The sequence below is a fragment of the Peromyscus leucopus genome, chromosome 20 (assembly GCF_004664715.2).
Source record: "Peromyscus leucopus breed LL Stock chromosome 20, UCI_PerLeu_2.1, whole genome shotgun sequence".
NCBI classification, from domain to species: Eukaryota; Metazoa; Chordata; class Mammalia; order Rodentia; family Cricetidae; genus Peromyscus; species Peromyscus leucopus.
This window is the reverse complement of record NC_051080.1, coordinates 30,741,993-30,764,653: the sequence shown is the minus strand read 5'-3', so window position 1 is coordinate 30,764,653 and position 22,661 is coordinate 30,741,993. Positions and strand designations below refer to the sequence as shown.

At 52.8% G+C, this 22,661-nt stretch overlaps 1 protein-coding gene across 2 annotated transcripts in view; it reads left to right on the top strand.

Moving 5' to 3' along the window:
• Positions 1-16,431, top strand: part of Slc45a4 (solute carrier family 45 member 4) — a 74,679-nt gene extending 58,248 nt beyond the window's left edge. For both annotated transcript variants that reach the window (XM_028886023.2, XM_028886021.2), the window contains exons 3-8: positions 1,376-1,564; positions 3,287-3,466; positions 3,920-4,989; positions 5,680-5,779; positions 6,820-7,031; positions 11,605-16,431. In XM_028886023.2, the coding sequence (XP_028741856.1) occupies positions 1,376-1,564; positions 3,287-3,466; positions 3,920-4,989; positions 5,680-5,779; positions 6,820-7,031; positions 11,605-11,970 (2,117 nt within the window). In that variant the 3' untranslated portion in view covers positions 11,971-16,431. The remainder of the gene's footprint in view (positions 1-1,375; positions 1,565-3,286; positions 3,467-3,919; positions 4,990-5,679; positions 5,780-6,819; positions 7,032-11,604) is intronic.
• The last annotated feature ends 6,230 nt before the right edge of the window (positions 16,432-22,661 follow it).

The following is a 22,661-nucleotide window of genomic DNA, read 5'->3' as shown; positions in this document are numbered from 1 at the left end:
CAGTGGTGGCTTCTTCCCCTGAACCCCAGACTGCCTTGTTTGCTCTGGGTTATTTTGATTGGGGGGTTGTACGGAGACACAGGGCATGTGACACGGGTATTACTGAAGGCAGGCAAGGGTAGTATGGCCGGGAACAGCCATGGCCCCTTGAGTGCCTTGCCTCGTAAGGCTGAAGAGCTCATACTGTCAGAGCCCCACCTGGCTTGTCTGGTGGAACTCACTGGGCAGACTCTAGTTCCCTGATGTTTGTCTGTCCTGCTGACTTGGGATGGGAACAGATCTAGCCTTCCTGTGGCCAGGCGTGGCTGCAGAGGTCAGAACACATACCTTAGACCCTGGCCGAGTGCCCTGGTACCTAATGGTGTGACAGCAAAGGGTTCTGCAAGGTGCTTCCTCCCTTAAGTGTGCTCTACTCCCACACAACGTTTATTTTTCTTGCCAGCTCAACATGAGTCTGTTTCCTCAGTGTCCTTAGAGTGTGAAATGCTTGTCTGATGAAGCGGTGATGTGCCAGGCCCTGTAGATTTTAAGCAAACTGTGGGTTGTGAAATGGGGAGAGTTGTGCTGATCTTGTGCTGATCCTCAGAGCCTCCCAACCACATCCAGGACATAGTCTATGGTACGCCATTGCTCACCCAGCAGCCAGTCACTGCCCTTGTAAGGATAACCAGCACACTGACCTGTAATAGCAGATTCCTTTATGAGACTTTGGACGTCACTCAAGGGAGTGGTGTGGGATGTGCTCATCAGCAAGGATCTCTGTGGTATAACAGAGAGAGGCTCATCGGAACTGCTGGTTGCTGTGCAAGTACATTCTAGTTGCCGTGGAGTGCTCTGGCCTGTGCCCAGGGCCATCATCCTTTATCTGCTCTGTTGATACCACATTTGAATTTATATGACAGGGATGTGGCATAGACTCTGATGTTAGGCTGCCCAGGTTCCATCCCAAGCCACCATACTCCAGCTGGATACATGTGGACTTATGCCACCCCAGTGCTTGGGGCACCCACTGCCACGCTAACTGAGGGCCTTGGCAAGACTCTCTGTGATAGTTTTTCTCCAGTGAGGTCCAGAACTAAATGACTTATTATTCCTGCAGTTGTAGCCACTGCACCACTTGCAGAGTGTGGTATGGAGAGAGGGGCCCCTGCCTGGTACCCTGCACGACTTTGCAGCACCTCAGCCTTGTCCAGCTTGGTGGCCCTGCAGACAGAGTACTGACTCCAAGGTCTGGAGTCCTCTTTGTCTAGCATCCTCAGAGCCAGAAGACCCTCAGGGAAAAAAAGGTCTATCCTGAGGAGACTGGAGGGGGCAAGAGTATGTGTTTATGTGGGGTGTGCATGAGTGGTGAGTGACAGGCCGTGTGTCCCTGCAGGCCTCCCTGAGCAGTACTACAGCCTCACCTGGTTCCTGAGCCCCGTCCTCGGCCTCATCTTCACACCGCTTATTGGCTCTGCAAGCGACCGCTGTACCCTGAGCTGGGGCCGCCGGCGGCCCTTCATCCTTGTGCTGTGTGTGGGGGTCCTCATCGGTGTCGCTCTTTTCCTCAACGGCTCTGCCATCGGTGAGTGTTTGCTGACCGCACACCAGCGCACGCTTTGGGGGCCTTCTCTGGTGACTTCACCGGGTCTCTGTGTGCAGGGGCCAGTTGGGGCTGCTGGGGGCCGCCTGGTGGAGACGGCGGCGGGGAGCTTGGTGGTGGAGCTGGCCCCACATGGGAAAGCTGGAGGAACCTGTTCACAGGGAAACGCTTCCTGTTGTGATGGCTTGTTTTTAATGCGTATCTGACACCACGTCCTGTTTCCAGAGCGATTTCAGAAATTATCTTTTCTTTTTTTGTTCTCCTTTTCTTAGACGTGGTGGTGAAAATGTCCAGAGCCCGCTTCGCTGTTTGTTTTCTTGGTTCATGCCTCGTGTGTTGTTTTGCCTCTCTGTGTTGTTTTGTTTTTAATTAAAGCCACTCTGTGTGGGAAAATATTTTCTGCCTTGCGGGCACTCTTCAGAACTGGTGGAAACAAAGCCTTGTTTTTTTGGCTCCGCGGGTAAAGGAGTCCAGTGTGGGTTCTCAAGCACAGGTCTGCCCGAGCTCCAGGGGCGGCAGGACTGTGGGCAGCGAGGCCCCAGGAGACCACCGCCTCCATGGGGAGGCGCAGCTCTTCAGAGCCAGGATAGGGACAGTCTGTGGCGGCTTTGCTTCCTTCCCCTCCCGGCTGGAGTGTCTCCTTGCTGATTCGTATCTGTACAAGTCCGTCTCCTCCGCTAGGAACGGCTCCCACCTAGAAGTCTGGGATTTGCCTTCTGGCCCTGGGCCTATCAGTGTCACCTGCGAGCATTCCTTTACTTCCCCATATGCACTGGCATGTATGGAGAGCATTCCTGGGGTGATCCACATGCAGCCAGCCCGGAGACACCAGCCCTCAGCCCAAGCTCTCCTCTTGCCAGTGGGGCCTCCTGGGCAACCCATGGGCCAGCATGTCAAGGTGCAGTCAGAGGACCAGACCTGTCTTTGCCCCACCTCCAGTCCTGAAGGTTGGCCCCAGTGGGAGCAGCCCAAGGCTCAGGACTAGGGATTGATCTCTGGGTCCAGGCAGGCTCCCCAGTCAGGTGAGGCTTGGTGTGTGAGGGCAGCCTCCTCAGAGGCTCACACTGCCTGCCGAAGCTGCATGCCTTCATAATTAGGTCCTTATACACTCAACGCCTGTTGTCTAGCTTGGATGCTGAGGCAGAGCCGACCAGCTCAGGAGGCAGCGCGGGGAGTTTGGGTTGGTGGGAAGAGGAAGAGATGGCGTCCTCAGAAAGGTGGAGGTGGTGGTGGCCCTTGCGTAGCCACTGTAGTTGATGCCAGGCGTCTTATCAGCTGGTGGCCACTGCCGCTGATGGACAGAGGAGGAGGAGGAACCTGTTCCCCTTCTTGCTTGAAAAACTATGCGGGAAGGAGAGAGAGCTTAGTGGGAAGCCCTGCTGCTCTTAGAGAAGACCCAAGTTCAATTCCCAGCATCCACATGGTAGCTCACAGCCATCTGCAACTCCAGTTCCAAAAGATCTGATGCCCTCTTCTGACCCCTGCAGGCATCAAGCATGCACAAGGTGCACATCCATACATGCAGGCAAAACACTCATAATCCAAAAAATATTTTTTAAAGGAGGGAGCTCCTGGGGGCTGGACAGAGAGGGACACCCACCAACCACAGAAATAGGGTGAAGCTTACTGCTGTCCTGAAAGCATTCGCCTCAGGAGCCTGACAGCTGGCATTGGAGTCTGACTGCTTCCCCATGCTCTGTCCAGGTCTGGCGCTCGGCGATGTTCCCAACCGACAACCCATTGGCATTGTCCTCACGGTGCTGGGAGTGGTGGTCCTGGATTTCAGTGCCGATGCAACTGAGGGGCCCATCCGTGCCTACCTGCTGGATGTGGTAGACAGCGAGGAGCAAGATATGGCCCTCAACATACATGCCTTCTCTGCTGGTAAAGCTCCATGCCAGGCCCCAGGTGGGAGGGAGGAGTCTGTGCTCCTTGGTGGCAGTGACCAGTGATGGGGCCTTGGGAAGCACAGTGCCTCACTCCTGACCCATGAACCCAGCACCATTAAGGGACTGAGGAGCAGGGCTAGGAGAGGGTAAAGCCCTGCCTGGATGACATGCCTGCCAGGTGGACGTGGTGAGGGCCCCACACTGCCACTGCCTGGGGAACACACAGTGGGCTGGGGGTGTTTCCCGGCCTGGGACTCCTTTTGTCTTTATTGCGGACTGGGAGTGATGTTAGGCCAGTCTTGGATCTGTGCCGTCATGAGTTGTTTTGTTGCGTGTCTCGGCTGTCCTTTCATTCTCCATTGCACTCATTTGCCACATAACCCAGGCCCCTGTGTTAGGGAGAGCCCTGTGCCGGGCCTGGGGCTCACTGTCACTTCTCCACCTCCAGGCCTCGGTGGGGCCATCGGCTACGTGCTGGGTGGGCTGGACTGGACACAGACCTTCCTGGGTGACTGGTTCCGGACCCAGAACCAGGTGCTGTTCTTCTTCGCTGCCATCATCTTCTCGGTGTCGGTGGCCCTGCATCTCTTCAGCATCGAGGAGGAACAGTACAGCCCACAGCAGGACCGCAGTGCTGAGGATGCCGCCCTGCCCGGCACCAGTGTCCAGCCTAGCGCTCCAGCCCCCGCCACCCGCCTCAGCTCCCTCGGTGGGGGTGTGCAGGACGGCGGCCCCCCCTTCCCAGATGAGGTGCAGTCGGAGCACGAGCTGTCCTTGGACTACCTCAATGTGGACATCGTGCGCAGCAAGAGTGACTCGGTGCTGCACATGCCTGATGCCACTCTGGACATGGAGCCTGAGCTGCTCTTCCTGCATGACATAGAGCCCTCCATCTTCCATGATGCTTCCTACCCCAGCACCCCCCGGAGTACCAGCCAGGAGCTCCTGAGGGCCAAGCTGCCCCGCCTGTCTACGTTCCTCAGGGAGTCCACCAAGGAGGACGACACCTTGCTTGATAATCACTTGAATGAAGCTAAAGTCCCAAATGGGAGAGGATCCCCACCGGTGGATTTGCTCAGCCACCGCTCTAAAGTGGACTTGAAGCCCTCGGCCACATCTAGTTCCATGAGGCGCCGTAGGCACATGTTCCACAGGCAGGCTTCTAGCACCTTCTCCTACTATGGCAAGATTGGGTCCCACTGCTACCGCTACCGCCGGGCCAACGCAGTGGTCCTGATCAAGCCATCTCGGAGCATGAGTGACCTGTATGACCTGCAGCAGCGGCAGCGATCCCGGCACCGCAACCAGAGTGGAGCCACTGCCTCCAGTGGGGACACAGAGAGCGAGGAGGGCGAGGCAGAGACCACGGTGCGCCTGCTCTGGCTGTCCATGCTGAAGATGCCCAAGGAGCTGATCCGCCTCTGCCTCTGCCACCTCCTCACTTGGTTCTCCGTCATCGCAGAGGCCGTCTTCTACACTGACTTCATGGGCCGAGTTATCTTCAAAGGGGACCCCCAGGTGAGCACCCTGTGGCTAGCAGCTCCACTGCACAGCAGAACTAGGCAGTCTCCGAGGCCGGGGCTTCTTGGGAGCCTACATGCACCACCCACCCTTGCACCCACATGCCCATGCGGGTTAGGGAGGATGCCCAGCAGGCAGCTGACCGGTGCACACCTCAATGCATGGTCTGTTGTGCAAACTGAGACAAAGTTGTGACAGTGGGGTCTATGGTGAGCATTTGTGAACGCCAGGTGCTTTCACACACAGGACCAGAACCTCTTTGAAAATCGTGAATGGAGTGTTGATTCAGCTGTCAAAGTAACAGCCTATTTTTATTCTTGCCAGGCCCTGCTAATGGTTCTAGGCTTACCCCATGGCCGTGTAGGTGGTCACAGTGGTCTGTTACACCTTTTTTAGGGGCAAGCATGGCATCTCAGAGAAGGCAGACTCATTTCTGCCGGTCCAGACCAGCCTTATTTCAGGGCCCCAGGCAGGATTCCACTTCTCATTGTGGGAAACAGAGTCGCATGTGGAGTGGGAGGGCCTGGAAACTGTTTCCCAGATACTGACCTGGACTTGGGTTGATTCTCCTCCTCCTCCTCCTCACTAGAGTGTCTGTCACCTCTCAATCTACCTGCATGGGAGTGCAGAGTAATCTCCTCTGCCCTGAGGGTGGCAAATGCCCTCAACCTTCTCTCTCTGCGACAGGCCCCCTCCAACTCCACTGATTGGCAAGCCTACAACGCCGGCGTGAAGATGGGCTGCTGGGGCCTGGTCATCTACGCTGCTACTGGTGCTATCTGCTCAGGTGAGAGTCGGGACCCTGACTTCTGCCTAGGTAGAGGAAAAGCCGTTCAAGTCAGCTGCTGTGGCCCAGGGTCAGGTGGTTCTGAGGTTTGGAGGCCATCCTGTGTGCCGTCCCATGACACTGGCCAACATGGATGGCACCTGTGTGTTAGCATGTTGTCGCTGCCATGCCAACTCCACCCAGGGCCCAGCAGTCTGAGGGGCGGTGGAGCAGGTCCATATTGCCAAGGACAGGAGCCCTGATGGGTGGGGTGATGGGCTGTCATCCTAAGGAAGCATGCCTTGCTCCCTCCCTAAACTTGAAAGAGTTAGGATTGGAGTCCCCTCCCTTTGCTACCCACACTCAGTCTGAACCTGGAACGGAAGTCGACTTTGCCTGATCTGTAGGTGAAGAGGGTAGGGCAAGGGGCAGGTCAGCCAAGTGTGGGGGTGACAGAGATTCCTCCTGGAGGAGGTGGTGCCTAGGAGGACCCAATCAGAAGGCAGGATCCCGAGACTGGCCTAGAGTGCTGGCCAGGCATTTCCCCCAAGGAGAACCCAGGCGGACATGGGGCTGTGTGGTCTTTATGCCTGAAGGCCTAGGTTCAACCAGAGGGAGGCAGTGATGGGGTAGGGGTGTGGGGAGGCAGTGATGGGGTAGGGGTGTGGGGAGGCAGTGATGGGGTAGGGGTGGGGAGGCAGTGATGGGGTAGGGTGGGGAGGCAGTGATGGGGTAGGGGTGTGGGGGGTCAGTGATGGGGTAGAGGTATGGGGAGGCAGTGATGGGGTAGGGGTGTGTGTGGGGAGGCAGTGATGGGTAGGGGTGTGTGGAGGCAGTGATGGGGTAGGGGTGTGGGGAGGCAGTGATGGGGTAGGGGTGTGGGGAGGCAGTGATGGGGTAGGGGTGTGTGGAGGCAGTGATGGGGGTAAGGGGTGTAGAGGCAGTGATGGGGTAGGGGTGTGTGGAGGCAGTGATGGGGTAAGGGGTGTGTAGAGGCAGTGATGGGGTAGGGGTGTGGGGAGGCAGTAGCTAAGTCACGATCCTTGTGGCTCTCTCTGCAGCCCTGCTACAGAAGTACCTGGACAACTACGACCTGAGCATCAGGATCATCTATGTGTTGGGGACGCTGGGCTTCTCCGTGGGCACTGCTGTGATGGCCATGTTTCCCAACGTCTATGTGGCCATGGTCACCATCAGCACCATGGGCATCGTCTCTATGAGCATCTCCTACTGCCCCTATGCCCTCCTAGGGCACTACCATGACATCAAGGAGGTACAGCCAGCCTGAGGGTGCTGAGTGGAGGTGGTGTTGGGGCCACCTCGGAACCCTACTTGGCCTTAGGTCGTTAGACCATGGGGTCCACAGCCTGTGCTCAGTGTCCTGCTGTCCCTCTGTCTTCCCTTCTGATGAAGGCAACAGCTTCCACTCTTAGCTATTCCTTGACTACAGGGTCTTTCTTCTCGGGCCATCCAGGTTCTGGACCCTGTCCCAGCTGGGAACAAGAGGCTGCCCTGCCCACACCCCTTTACCATCACGTCCCCCACTAGTAGTCCACTGTGTGGTTGGGCCCAACTCTAGCAAGCCTTCTCTCCTGCAGCATTTGAAGAGCTGCTCTGTTAGCCACTGCCTCTGAGGTATCACTGCTAGTGCCTCTGTGTAGAGAGATTGGAACCAGGGGTAGTGGAGCACAGTTACATATCCAGCACTAGGGAGATGAAGGCCAGAGGGTTAGAACTTCAAGATCCTCCTCTGCAAGTTCAGGGCTAGCCTGGGCTACTTAAGACCCTGGTTTAAAAAAATAAAACAACAACAAAAAATACAAGTAGCTGTACATAGTGGCACACACCTTTAATTCCATGAATCTTTAAAGCAAAATCAGTTTGCTCAGTAGGTATATACCACAGCCACTCCTAATCAAACCTAATGGTGGTGGTGTCTTGTAGATGAACTCTGCAGACTTCATAACTGTTGAGGCTGAGCTAGTTGGTGGCATTTCAGAAGTGGGTCATACAGAATCGCCCAGACCAAGGAAGATGGTGACCAGAGTCTAGAAGCCCCTCCTCCTCCTGCTGCCCTGACCTCACTTGTACCTGTATCTGACCTTCCTATAGCTAGACTGGCATTTTCTGTTCCACCTCATTCTGTGTGGCTTGGGTAGCATGCTGGGCTTACCGCTGGTCCCAGGCCTCTGTGCCACCTCATGCTGTCTGCCCAGCAGGTTCTAGTTTGGCTTGAGGTCATTGAGTTAGACTCTCACATTCTTCCCCCAAGTGGATGTTGTTGGAACCCAGGGCCTCTCATCTTATCTATCTTCATCGTCACTGAATAGCCACATAAGTACATGTGCTGTGCTTCTGGCCAGATCTCTCCATCCTTGGACAGATGTTATGCATTCTTCTTTAAAGTAGGTCTGCAGTAAGTCTTGATGTCAGGTAGTGTGAGCTCCTCAGCCTGTCATTCAGGGTCACTCCAGCTGTCCCATTGTAGCCTAGGCTGGTCTAGAATTTGCTATGGAGCCCAGCCTGGCTTCCAACTCACAGAAATCCTATTGTCTCCCCCAGTGAGTGCTATGATTACAGACATGAGCTGTCACATATATCTGGAAAAACAAGTTTCTACTTGTTTTTGAGGCAGGGTCTTACTAGTATCCCTAACTGGCCTGGAACTCACAGAGATCCACCTGCCTCCACCCCTTGAGTGCTGGGATCAAAGATGTGTATAACCACACCTAGCTAATGTCTCTTTCTCTCTCTCTTCCCTTCCTCCTCCTGTCCCTTTCTTCTTCTTCTTCTTCTTCTTCTTCTTCTTCTTCTTCTTCTTCTTCTCCTCCTCCTCCTCCTCCTCCTCCTCCTCCTCCCTCCTCCTCCTCCTCCCCCCTCTTCCCTCCTCCTCCTCTCCCTCCTCCTCCTCTCCCTCCTCCCTCCTCCTCCCCCTCCTCCTCCTCCTCCCCCTCCTCCTCCTCTCCCTCCTCCTCCCTCCTCCCCCCTCCTCCTCCTCTCTCCCTCCCTCCCTCCCTCCCTCTCTCCTTCCCTCCCTCCCTCCCTCCCTCCAGTCATTTCAAAGATGTTTCTAAGGTCCCGGGGACATAGCTTAGTGGATAAAGTTGGTGTCCAAGTATAAGGACCAGAATTCAGATCCCCAGGACCTGTGTAAGGCCCTGGGTATGATAACATGAACCTATAGTGAGAACTCTGTGCCAAGTGGGCAGAGAGAAGGTCCCTGAGGCTTGCAGGCTAGACAGCCATTGAGTGAGAGACCCTGTCTCAGAGAAGGAGGTGGAGAGTGACAGAAGATGACACCTGATGGTGACCTCTGTCTCCATAGGGTGTGTGTGTGTGTGCGCATTCTTTCTCTTTCTTTCTTTCTTTTTCTTTCCTTCTTTCTTTCTTTCTTTCTTTCTTTCTTTCTTTCTTTCTTTCTTTCTTTCTTTCTTTCTTTCTTTCTTTCTCTTTCTTTCTCTCTCTCTCTTTCTTCCTTTCTTTCTTTCTTTCTTTCTTTCTTTCTCTTTCTTTGTTTCTTTTTTCCTTCCTTCCTTCCTTCCTTCCTTCCTTCCTTCCTTCCTTTCTTTCCTCTTTCTTTTTGATTTTTCAAGACAAGGTTTCTCTGTATATCCCTGGCTGTCCTGGAACTCACTCTGCAGACCAGGTTGGCCTCGAACTCAGATATCCACCTGCCTCTGCCTCTGTCTCTTGTGTACTAAGATTAAAGGCATGAGTCGCCACCGCTCGGCTCACACAGAGATTTTTATGGTTTTGTCTTGATTTCTATTTTAAAACCATGAATTATTCAGAAGTATGTCCCAAATATCAAAAGTTCACCAGCCCCAGCAATTAACAGGCCCAGAGAGGATGTAAGGAGCCAGCGAGGGAAGGATGAGCCAGGCATGGTGGTTGGGAGAATTCTGCAGCCTGACTGACTAGCAGCCAGAATGTTTCTTTATTTGTATGGAATTCAGACAGCAGGGATACATTCATGTTGTTCCATATCATATCGTTTCACTTCCTTTTGTGTATCTTTTAGTCATCATTGATAAACCATGACAGAATAGAGTTATCTTTCACAATCATTTCCCCTCAAGTTTAATCAAAACTGATAAACAGTTATCTTTTATAACCATTTTTACTCATTAACCCCATAAGCCAGTTTTTTAAAGAATCTAGAGGCATATGACAACCCATTCTCAGGCTAGTATCTTTTGTGGCTTCAAGGATGCTAGACCAAAACAAAATCTTCAAGCCAGCCCAGGCAGATTGACATGTCCCAAGCAGTGTATTATTAACTCTTAATGGTCAGAGTACCCAAGAAAAATCCTCAGGCCAAAGCTGCTGCAGTTACTATTTAAATTCTGGCATAATACGGTGTTTTTATTTTATATCTGTAGAATTTGTCTATATGTCTAATCCTGGCATTCTGCTGTTCCTTGGTCATATGACATCATAGTGGCTCTGCATGTGCTAACTTTTCTAAGAAAGGGAGGTCCTGATGTCTCATTCTTATTTCATTTTTTTTTTACATCATTCTTTGTCCAACAATATAAGTCTCTGTGTAGGGCAGAGGTAACTTTAGCTGATTAACTGTGTTGCTGTATATGCCACATAGCTGCCTGAGTGTACAGTGGGAAGAGGCTTGTACTCTGATCTGTGGACAACTCCTCTAGCCCACCGAATCTTGTTGACCTTTTGAAGTTTACTTTGTTTTGAATATCTTGTTCCTGAGTAAGTACAGCGACAGACATTTCAAAAATCTCCCACAGCCTCGTAAAGAGACCTCTGGCATCTGGCTTCTTTATGTGTCACAACCTCTAAAGTATAAGGAATACCTTCAAGTAGATAAGGACATCTCCCTAAAAGTGGAAGGGGAAGTATGTTCAGGACTGTCCTGGGGAAGCTTAGAAGCAGCATTCCTGGGAGAAGGCATAAATGATTTATATGAAATGTCCCATCAATCCAGTATCCCCAAATTGTACAAATATTAAAAGTGCCCCAAGTGTGCAACAGGTGGAGATGAAAACCAAAGGTGGCATGGCAGCCATCATGTGGCTCAGCTCTGCTGGATCTTTGTCAAGCAGCTGTGCTGGCTTTATGACTTTTGCCCTTGGTCATGGTAGACTAGTTTCTAATAATCAGAATCAGAGAACACACGTGTATGATTTCAGCCCTTAAATCATGGTGGTCCAGCGTGTCCTATATACAGTGAAATTCGTGTTCTGCCTTTGTGGCCTCTCTGTGTCCATTGGGTAAGGTGGGGTTTGTTCATCGTTGAGCTCTTCTGTTCTCTTTCTGGTTTCTGGGAGGTGTGTTTAAGATCTCCCTGACTATAGTGTCCTCAAGTCTAAACTGTGAATGTGGTTTTTATCTTCTGGGTAGATTGGCCTCCATACTTCACAGACAGCGTCTCCTTTGGAGGCTTGGGGTGAGCACAGCCATTCATTGCACAGCATACTTTATATCGTGTTCCAGTAACACGAGCAAACAAAACTGCCCAGTGTTCCCTGCTCTGTCACCTGAGCCCACATGCACCTGAGTGACTTGAGCTCCCTGCCCTCCAAGGAGATCGTGAGGGTGTGGTGGGCACTCCTGTACCTGCCCTGCTTCTCTTCCTTGGGGTTGGAGGCAGTGTTCTGGGGGATCAGAATCCTGATTAGGTTGCTTCTGTGTTCCTCCCCGTGAGCCAGAATCCTCTCCCTCTCCTGCCTGCCCTGTGCTAGGTAGGACCTGGGGCTCTGGAGAACCCAGCTGGGCGGCTGCCTAGAAGCTCAGGCAGGTTGGTCAGTGTCTGTAGCCCTGAGGAGCAGGTGCAGACTGCCTTCTCCATGCCTCTCATACCTCCGTTCCTTCTCTTGCAGTACGTCCACCACAGTCCAGGGAACTCCAAGCGTGGATTTGGCATTGACTGCGCCATCCTCTCCTGCCAGGTCTACATCTCCCAGATCCTGGTTGCATCTGCCCTTGGGAGCGTAGTCGACGCTGTACAGACGGTCCGTGTCATCCCTATGGTGGCTTCTGTGGGCTCTTTCCTGGGCTTTCTGACAGCCACATTCCTGGTGATCTACCCCGAGGTGTCAGAGGAGGCCAAGGAGGAGCAGAAAGGCCTGTCCTCAGGGCCCGCTGGTGAAGGCGAGGGTGAAGCAGCCAGTGAGAAGCCCACTGTGCTGAAGCTGTCTCGGAAGGGGGGCCTGCGGGGGCCGGTGGAGGCGGAGTCCATGGTGTGAGCCCCAGCTGGCACATTGCACACCGAAGGGCAGGGTGGACGGGGGCTGTGCTTGCCACACCGTGCGAGCTGGAGTTCCTTCCCAGGGCGCAGTCAAGTTCAGTAGGTGTTAGGTGTAGGGTAGGTTTGAGCTATTAGGCAAAAATATCACACTAATTACCTTTCCCACAATTAAAAAAACATCATTTGAAATCTTTTTTTATTGAAAAAAACTTAATTTCAGCTGTCTTTTATTCTGCAGGTATACCATTCTGCATGTTTTAAATTGTGAAACATTCACAGCATAGTCAATAAGCAATTTAGAAAACGTAAGGGTCTGCATTTCTGAAACAGTAATCGAAAGTGCAGAAAGTCCGACCCCTCGGCAGGTGTCATCTGAAGGCAGCAGGCAGCGGTGCGGTGCCCGGATTGGCCAGCAGGTGTCCGTCAGGGCTCCTCAGCATAGGCTGGCATTGCAGTGCCTCAGAGCAGCTTTCTCTGTTTATTTCAGAAACGGTATTTTCTTTTTCACAACTGTGGTTTTCTTAGAACAGCGTCTCTAGCAAATCGGGCCTGCCGTTCTGTGCACAGCTGTCAGTGCCTGAGACCACACACCAAAGCTGAGGAAGGCGCCCAGAGCTGTCTGAGCAGACGGCAGCCATTCCCCAGGGCAGCCTCCAGACATCCTGCCCAGGGACGGCACCCATCAGGAGTGCTGAATGTGAACTCTCAGTGTGCCTCCTGCGTGCTTGTGTGTGCGTTTGTCTCTGTCCAGTCCCTACCCACGTGGTCCTCCCCAGAAGTGGCCATAGGGCAGCTGTTGGCTCTGTGTGACCTTTCGGTTTCTCTCTACACCTTTGGCTGGGAATCCAGGCACAGAGCTCCAGGTGAGCACTGGCTCCCGAGTCCTGCTGCAAGGCTACCTCGAGAGTGTGGGGAACAGGGCATGGGAGGGTGCCGAGGCCTACCTCCGTGCCGTATTGGTGACATCGGTCCTCGCTGGAACCTAACTGAAATCTTGTGACTTCATCACCTGCTCCTGCTGATGGTCACTGGAATGGGGATGAAGGCAAAAAGAAGCAAGTACCTGCCTGGGCAGGAGGGCTGGTGACCCAAGAACCCGGTGCAGTTTCCAATTTCTGCACATGAGCAACACTCGGGCCTCAGGGAAGCAAGCTCCTCAAATGCTGCAGCTGTGGGAAAAGCCTTTCCAAACCACGGATCTCTGTTAAAAACTCCACAGTCCTGTCTCTTGGCTTGTGAGACAGTCAGTCTGCACTCAGGAGAGGGGAGGTCCTCCCTGGATGGTACCCAGATGAAGTCAAACCCGTGTTCTTGCTGCCTCGGTTGGTGTTTTTACATAAAGTACTTTAAAGTGCATGAGAATCATGCTGCAATATGAGCATTCTAAAGCAAATATATATACATATATATTTCAAGATGAAAGTAAGCCGTTTTTAAATAAATTACTTGAATTTTCTGTGTATTCAAAGGAATGCTGTGTTCAACGTTCTTGGCAGGCTTCTGTCTTGCCACATTCCCACACTGGTGGCGCTTTGTAGTTTGTAGTGTGTTTTGTGTCTGGAGAGCAGAGGTGTGTGCTCAGGGTACCTTCCACCTGCCTGGGTCGTCCCTCAAGCCGAGGCCTGCAGAGAAGCAGCTGCACCTTCCAGTGCTTTCTGTGGTGCCAGTTAAGAACAGAATTGCACATCTCCTGCTTGGATGGGAACAGCTGGACTACCAAGCGCGGTCCCCACACTGAGCCCTCCAGCCAGCCGAGCCCCATCAGCTGGGCGCTCGGTCCCTCTGGGCGCCTCTCTTCAGTCAGCGTCCTTGGCAGGTCGCTCCTGTGCTACTTAGCTTCCTTCGGTGGTTTTAAGAGGGTATCCCTCCCTCCTGAGACTTCTGGTCTGGGATAAGAACCATAGCCTCTGTTTTCATGCATCCTGCCTTCCCACCTTGCCATAGGAGGACAGAGGGAGGCAGGAGTGCAGAGAACACTAAGTAGGCAAAACATGGCCCAACCCAGAATCTGGAATCCTCATACCCAGTGTGGGTCTTAGGAGGTCGCACGATGCTCACAGTACCTCCCCCCACCCACCCAGAGGCTCAGGATGCAGACCATGCTTACTGAAGCTGGATGTCAGGAGGTTCAGGGGCTAGCAGAGACCAGACCCACAGGAGGAAGAGATGCGGAGTCACCATGTGCAGTGTGCCGGCTCTTGAGATGCTAGCCTCCGCTTCCCATGATCCGAAGTTAACACAAGGACACTTCATGGTCATGGCACAGGCCTTGGCAGAGCAGCTGGTAAAATAGTGACACCCTGGAAGAACAGTCAGCCAGAGGCATGGCTGTTGCTGTCAGATCAGGCTGCCTATCTGATCGTTTTAAAGACCGAGCCTGTTAAACGTTTGCATCAAAAGCAGGCTGGTTGTGGATCTGGTCAGGGTGAGGGGCCTTGGGCTGAGACCCAAGGGTAGCAGCAGGGTTGGTCTCTGGGCTTCCTTGCAGATAGATAGAGTGAGCCATGGGCCTCAAGGTGGATGTGTCTCATCTGGGGTAGACCAATAGCCAGACCCTTCTGCCCATCTGAGATGGCACCAGTGGGCAACTGTCAGGGCCACTGCCCGTGTGTTAGAGAAGCCAAGGGAGGGGGCTGGTGTTAAAGCGGGTGACACCAAAGCCTGGGTTGCCCACCCCAGCTATTTCTATTTTCTGACCTGGGCTGTCAACCTAGCACCTATGGGTAGTGAGATTCCCCGAGAGTACACCTGAGTAGCTCTTCTGTGATAGGAAAGGTGTTTTGGTCATCGGGACCTAGGGGAATGGCAGGGTCGAGCAGAGCCTACTTGTGAGCGATGCTGAGGATGCAACATGGAGTTAGCTTTGTAGCACCTTGAGGCCTGGATTGTGTACAAACACCCTGTAGGGTATCGGTGGGACTTCACTGGTCCAGGGCCACAAGCATGCATGCAGGTTACTAACAGAGAGTGATGATGGTCTGAACTCTGCTTTTGTCGCCTGTGAAAGTCAACTGCAACAGTTGTTTGAGAGATTCCTCTAAAGATGTGTGGCCTAAGTTTGCCTGTGCAAGAGTATGAGCTGGTAGGAAGGGGTCCAGGTCCACAGCCGCCTTCTGGCTGGGGACAGAGTGGCATGATGGCACTTCCTGGTATCTGGAAGGCTGACTACGGGACATTGTTTGTTCTAAGCCTAAGGTCTTAGCTGGGACATCCAGTCCCATTGATAGGTCTACAGCCCTCAGATTCCCACCCTTGAGATCCTCAGGGCCCCGTGAGGGCTGGTTTGGGAAAAGTTGGGAGGGAGAGGGCAGGACCTGGTTGGTAGCTTCCTGGAGTGGTCAGGATGTCATAGAAGGTGCTGTGGCCCCTCCAGCAGCAGCAGCAGCCGCAGCAGCAGCAGCAGCAGCAGCCAGGGTGCCCATTGTCTTATCTCCCTGGTGCTGCTGGCTTGTGCAACCCGTGGAATGGATGGCTCCCTTTGTCTGCGGCCAGTGGTCGGTGTGCAGCAGCCATGGCCATGGCCACATTTGCCGCAAGTCAGTGTTGTGAAACGCCATCTCCTGAGACCGGACACTCCTCAACCTCACAGGCACCCGATGCCATGACTCCTCAGCTGTTCTGCTTTCACCTGAGCCTCTGTCTTCAGCCACCAGCCCACGCCTGGAGTGTGCAGGTGAAGCCACAGGTGGCTCCTCCCACGGCTAGCACCAGAGATGGGCTCGCTCACCCCCCGTGTGTGTGTGAGCTCGAAAGCAGTGCTTCCGAGAGTGCCTGGAGACCGCCCCGCACAGCAGCCATGCCATCGGTTTTGTTCCAGGTTGAACTGACTCTTCCATGCGGCAAGCTGGGGCCATGCACCCAGTAGCCCCTGTCGCCACCTCATGAAAAGCCAGCATCACCATCATGGCTGAAGCCTGAGCTGGCCCCTTGGATGGCAACCCTTGGGCCTCCAGGAGAGCTTAGCATCCTCTGGGAGCCCCAGCTGTGCGCCCCCCTCCTCCCCAATGCCTGCCACAGGTCCTGTGCTGGGATGAGTAACAGGACACATAGTTGTTGGAAAGGCCTGGGCACTGGGGCACTCCCCAGGCACCGTGGAACAAAGCTATTTAGTTCCTTTGTGAACTGGAAACAGGACAACTGTTATCAACTTAATTAAGTTGGAGCACCGTAATAGCTCTTGCTGATTTTAGCAATGGTTAAGTGTGTGTTAAACACATGACGTTATATTTTATGAGGAAACAGATTATAAGAGTACTACTATCACACATGATTTCGTTTTTTATTGGGTGGATGTTTATGTCTGCTTCTGTCCAGAGCCCTGGGGCTTTGTCTGGTTTTTTTGTCACATGCTGGGCCACTGGTCCCTGTATACAGTTCAGTGTGTATGGCCTGACTTCTTCCTGCCAGGCTAGTGCCTCCCCTGCCTCTATGACTCAATAAACATTATCATTGCAGGTGATAGTGTGGACCTGTCATTTTACAGTGGGTGTACCCCCGGAGCCTGTTGTGTCCAGGAGGAGACAGAATGTTCCCCCTGGCTCTGGCCAGTGCCTGCAAGCATGGCCCAGTTCCTCAGAGCTCCCCCAGGGCCCACAAGATGGGCCCCTGCAGCTCAGGTCGCCCGCCGCCCAGAGTCACTCCTGCCCAGAGGTGAGGAGGTTGGGCCTGTTCCTGGTGGTGGGATGGGGACCTCCCCGCTGCAGGAAAACTGGTGGGTCTCCTAGCAAGCGGCAAGAGAGTGGGGTCTGATGGGAGCTGGCCAGCCCAGGCAGTGAGTAGCTTTTGATACTTGTGTATGTGTACACATACAGCCTTGGGTGCTGGAGGTGGCTGCCCCAGGCCTTCCTGGGACAGAACAGGTTATCTGAGTCTCCTGGTGACCTAAGTTCGATGCCATTCACAACCCTTGATAGGGTTCCCAACCGGGGTCACTCCCTGAACGTGGAGCTGGAGTCGTCCACACACCCACGGACAGCTGTCAGTCACTGCTGCTATTAGCCGCGAACTCCTACTGCGGGGCCCTAAAGGACCCTTGAGGCAGTCACAGACTGCAGCTGGGATGGAGAACAGTGGTTTCTGATGCACAGGAAAGTGCTGCTGGTAGTGATCCCAGGGCCCTGAGCTCCCACCTCCTTACACACTCAAGATGGACCCCCACACACACTGGAGAAAGCCAGGTGAGGCACTCCTACTATCCACTAGCCCTGTATACCTGAAATCTCAGGGTGTCCCAAGGTGGCGACTGGGAAAGAATTTCTGCAAAGGGGCCAGGGACGGCACCCTCCAGGCCCCTTCGGCAGCTGTGGCACAGTGAAGGACATGTGACTGATACTCACCACCTAAGTAACCTGGACTGGGACCCTCTCCTAGCCCCCTAAAGGACAATCTCTAAAGCCATGTGAGTGCAGCGACTCCCGAGGAGCAAGAGCCCCAGGTCTCCTGTCACTCCCATAAGGCTTCACATCCGCGTCTCAACACCCTGGAGTGACAGGCAGGCACAAGTACTCCTGGATGAGGAAGGAATTCGGGTTTTTTGTTTTTCTGTGTGAATGATGGGACTCGGGGCCTCACTGCTAAACCACATACTCGGTCATCAAATGACATTTCAGCGTGATTTAAGATGTAGTTTGCTGAAAACTAACCATGTTAAGCATCTTTTTTTTTCTATTTTATGAGTGTTTTGCCTGCATATTTGTGCATTCACCATGTGTGTGCAGGTGCCTGCAAAGGCTAGACTCTGTGAGCCACGACATGGCTGTTGGGGACCAAACCAGGACCTCTCTAAAAAGCAAGTGCTCTAAGCATGGAGCCACCTCTCCAGCCCTATTAAACTTCTTTTTAAAATGGCCATCTAAATAACTTCATTGGTAAGATACCTTTGACTCACTTTTCAGTTGGGCTTTTCCTCTTGTTAGTTTGTAGATGTTCTTTACATATTGGAGATTTAATTAAAAAAAAAAAACTTGTCAGATCTAGTGTTTCCTCCTCATGGTTTTCTTCTTTTCTATTTTTTTAAAATTCATTTATGTAAACAAGGCCTTGCTCTGTAGCTCAGGCTAGCCTCAGAGTCACCATGATCCTCCTGCCTCAGCCTCAGAAAATCTGGGATCACAGACACGAGCCATTGTGCTGAACTTTTTTTTTTTCCATTTTAAGACTTTTTTTTTTTTTTTTTTTTTTTTTTTTTTTTGGTTTTTCGAGACAGGGTCTGTGTAGCTTTGTGCCTTTCCTGGAACTCACTCAGTAGCCCAGGCTGGCCTTGAACTCACAAAGATCCGCCTGGCTCTGCCTCCTGAGTGCTGGGATTAAAGGCATGTGCCACCACTGCCCGGCTTAAGACTATTTTGATGAAGTCTAATCAATCAGTTTTCTTTCATGTGTAGCATTTCTCACGTGTTCTTGAAAGCAGTCTTGCAGCAAGGCTGCCCGGTCCTTTCCTTTCCTGTCCTTGTCTTTAGCACTTCCAGCTCCACATTAGGTCAGGGGAGTGCCCTGGCATCCACCCCGGTAATGCAGCGAGGGCCTGCATGCCCTTCCCACACCTCTGCTTACAGCCTATGCACTCTTCCTGCTCAGCGGCTTTCCTGTTTCTGTGCACACCCAGAACCTGCATTTTGTCCTTCTGGCCTGCTTACCTGGTTTTTTGAGACAGGGTTTCTCTGTGTAGCTTTGCGCCTTTCCTGGAACTCACTTGGTAGCCCAGGCTGGCCTCGAACTCACAGAGATCCGCCTGCCTCTGCCTCCCGAGTGCTGGGATTAAAGGCGTGCGCCGCCACCGCCCGGCTCATCCTTGTTTTCTTAACCACTGCCGTTTGTAGGGATGCTTAAAAACCAGGCCCTGCGGACTTGTATCTCTCAACCTCTGAAACATTTTTCTTGGCATCTCTTCTTGTGGTATAATCCCCAGCTGGATGGGAATTCATGAGTCACAGTCACTTAGGAGAGAACATCTCTCCAATGTTAGCTTTGCGGTTCATGAGCACAGTGTATCTTTCGAGGCTTTTAACCTTCCTTCTGTCGTGAGTTTTCAGGGCACTGGTCTTCTGACCTTGTGTGTATCTGAGATCTCGGGGATGTCTTCTGCCTCTTCCACCCCATGCTGCTCGACACGGCCTACATGTCCGCAGTTGTCTGTTGCAGTGTTGTGTCCTGACCTCACACCCATCTACTGTGTTGAGTTGATGTTCCTCGGGTGTGCATGGACAGTGATATCTGCAGGTAGACAGCCGTGCTTCTTGCAGGCTAGTCTTTCTCGGACATTGGCGGTTTATCATTTTTATTATTTTATGTGGATGGGTGTTTTGCCTGCTTGGATCTCTGTGCACCACATGCCTGCATGGTGCTCAAAGAGGCCAGAAGAAGGCACCAAATCCCTGGAACGAGTTACAGCGGCTGTGAGCTGCCACCTGGGTACTGGGAACTGAACTTAGATCCTCTGGAAGAGCAGCCAGTGCTTTTAACCATTGAGCCATCTCTCCAGCCATTTTTTTTCTTTCTTTTTTTTTTGGGGGGGGGGTGGCGGCAGGGGCAGATTCTCATAGCTTCAGGCTGGTCTCAAGCTCCTGGCAATCTTGCCTCAGCTTTCCAAATGCTAGGATTATAAGCATGAGCCACTACAGCTAACCAGTCTAGTCTTTTTTTTTTTTTAAAAAAAGATTTATTAGCCGGGCGTTGGTGGCACACGCCTTTAATCCCAGCACTCGGGAGGCAGAGCCAGGCGGATCTCTGTGAGTTCGAGGCCAGCCTGGGCTACCAAGTGAGCTCCAGGAAAGGCGCAAAGCTACACAGAGAAACCCTGTCTCGAAAAACCAAAAAAAAAAAAAAAAAAAAAAAAAAAAAGATTTATTATGCATACAGTGTTCTGCCTGCATGTATGCCTGCATGCCAGAAGAGGGCACCAGATCTCATTACAGATGGTCGTGAGCCACTATGTGGTTGCTGGGAATTGAACTCAGGACCTCTGGAAGAGCAGCCAGTGCTCTTAACCCCTGAGCCATCTCTCCAGCCCCTAGTCCAGTCTTTGTATGCTTTCTGTTCTCGCCCAGTGCAATAGCTGAGCCTCCATGCAGGGTTGCCTAGGAGAGAAGAGCAAATGTCCTGCCTGTCCCTCATCTTGGGGAAGGCAGTGCATCGTCACTATTATTCCTCCTATGTGCACGCAGTAGGTGCTCTGCCTGTCTGAGGAAGTGCCCCTCCTCTGTAAGCTTGCACACACTTTAGAACACCATGACCAGGGCTGAGGAGGTGTAGCTCAGTTGCTGTAGGGCTTTTCTGCCATGGACGAAGCCCTGGGCTCCACCTCTGGCACCACATAAACCAGGTGTAGTGGCTTCTAATTCAGTTCTGTGGTCAGAGAGTACATCCTATGGATTCGAACCTTGCTTAACTCTTTGTGGTCAGAGAGCATGTTCTATGGGATTCGGACCTTTCCTGACTCTATTGCCCAGCATCTGCTGCAGCTCCCTAAGTTTCCCTCAACACTGCTGCTGCGGGATCTTCTATACCTGCAGGGGCTCCACTAATCATTGAAAGAAAGATGCCGTAGTCTCCATCCGCAGTCTGGGGTTTGTCCATTTGTTACTCTATTAGCGTCTCTAATCTTACTAAATACAAGACTTACGTCCCTTTATTTTTTATTTTATTTTATTTGAGGCTGTGGATAACCTTGAGTCCCTGCCCCCTGCCTTCACTTCCTGAGTCCTGGGGTCAGTTTCAGTTTCTAAGTTAGCAGTTGCCCACTGTTTCCTGAAGTTGGTCGTGTCTGATGAGCACAGCCGCATGAGCGTTGTGTGTGGGTTATCTCATACCATCCTTTGCCCTTTTGCCTCAGCCATGTGTTTACAAACCACATCTCTGGTAGACAACCCATGATGACATTCAGGAAGGAGTCATCGTCGCCTTCCACCGTGTGGGCCCCCAGGAAGTGAACTCAGGTCGTCAGGCATGGCAGCCAAGGCTGGACCATCCATCTCACCAGCCCGGTTGGATCATTCTTATGCAGCCAGGGAGTCTCTCCCTTTTGATCAGAGAATATAGTCCATGTACGCGTAGTGTGATTCAAGGGGTACCATCCCATGGGTTGGGGCCCCAGCTGAGCACCAGCATTTGCCTGTCTCTGCTCCCGCCTGCGACTGTAATGTGACCACTTCGCTCCCTCTCCTGCCACCATACCTTCCCTACTAGGATGGACCGTCCCCTCAAAACTGTACTAAAATGAACCTGTCCTTAAGTTGTTTGGGGCAGGTATTTGTCACAGCAACAAGAAACATAACTAGTACTAGTATCATCACTAAGCTGCACCCCCAGCCCCTCTCCACCCCGCCTCCCCCATGAGTGGTCAGGTTGGCTTTGAACACAGGCTACCCTTGAACTTACGATCCGCCAGCCTCAGCTTCTAGTTTTAGTGTTCCAAGCAAGCACCACTGTGCCTGGTAGATTTTTTTTTCTCCCCCAAGACAGAGTTTCTCTGTATATCCCTGGCTGTCTTGGAACTGGCTCTGTAGACCAGGCTGGCCCCAGACCCACAAAGATCCGCCTGCCTCTGCCTCCCAATTGCTGGAATTAAAGGCGTGCGCCACCACTGCCCGGCCTGGTAGGTCATTTTGTAAGCATTTTGTTTTGTAGCTATCCACATGGAGATGTCAGTAATGCTCAGTTGACTACACCACTGTCCTGCTCACCTCCTTTTGGCTGGCCGGCAACCGCCCAGCCTCCGGTTGACCACCCTTCAGAGCCATAGCAGGCACATTCCTTTTGAGATGCAGATGTAACATCCCTCGAACACTTGCCTCTGCCTCCTGAGGGCTGGGATTAAAGGCGTGCGCCACCACCGCCCGGCCGGGACACATCTTCCCTTCAAGGAAAGATCGAGGGCCAGGGAGACATGCTCTTCACCATCAAGATGAGTTCACCCTTCCCTTACTATAGTATACTGGCTGTCACATGTCTTAGCCCAAGCTAGCCTCCAGCCTTCAGAGCCTCGTTAAAAGCTAGAAACCTGAAGAGCAAGGCTAGCCCTTGAGGGCCCCTCTGGGACAACTGCCTGACTTCTTGGAAATGGAGAGCATTCACATCATGGATGTCACCTTCCCTGTGCTCAGCACTGCAGCCAGGACCACCCTGCATCTTGGGAATGAAGGGGGACACTTGGCTGTGCTTCTGGTCTCACAAGTGTTATGACCAGACACGAGAGTGTGCCTACAGCTTACAAGCACCAGCCAGAGCATGCCCAGTAAGCGGCAGCCACGTGAGTGTCCATGGCCACTGTAACAAGTGGCCACAGCCAGAGGGGCTGAGGCAACAGAAGCCGCTTGCCCGTAGCTCTGCGTAAGTGTGGAATTAAGGTGCGGCATGGCCGCAGGTCCCTCTACAGCTCTGGTGAAGACACCTTCCTGCCTCTTGCCACTTCTGGTGGCTCCAAGCATCTCCTGGCCTGCAGCTGACCTTCCTGTCTTCGCTCCATCTTCACACGACTCCTGTGCAGGCGTCCCTGCCTCAGGACATCGCCAAGGACCACACCTCAAGAACTCCCAACAGCACATCGACAAAGACTTTCCATATAGGGTCATGTGCATGGATCCAAGGGCTTAGGGCATGGACAGAACTATTTGAGGGCCACCTTTCAACCCTCTAAGGTAGCTTGCGCAGCTTCACTTGCTCTTTCTTGATGTTCTTGAGAGCCCGGGGGGG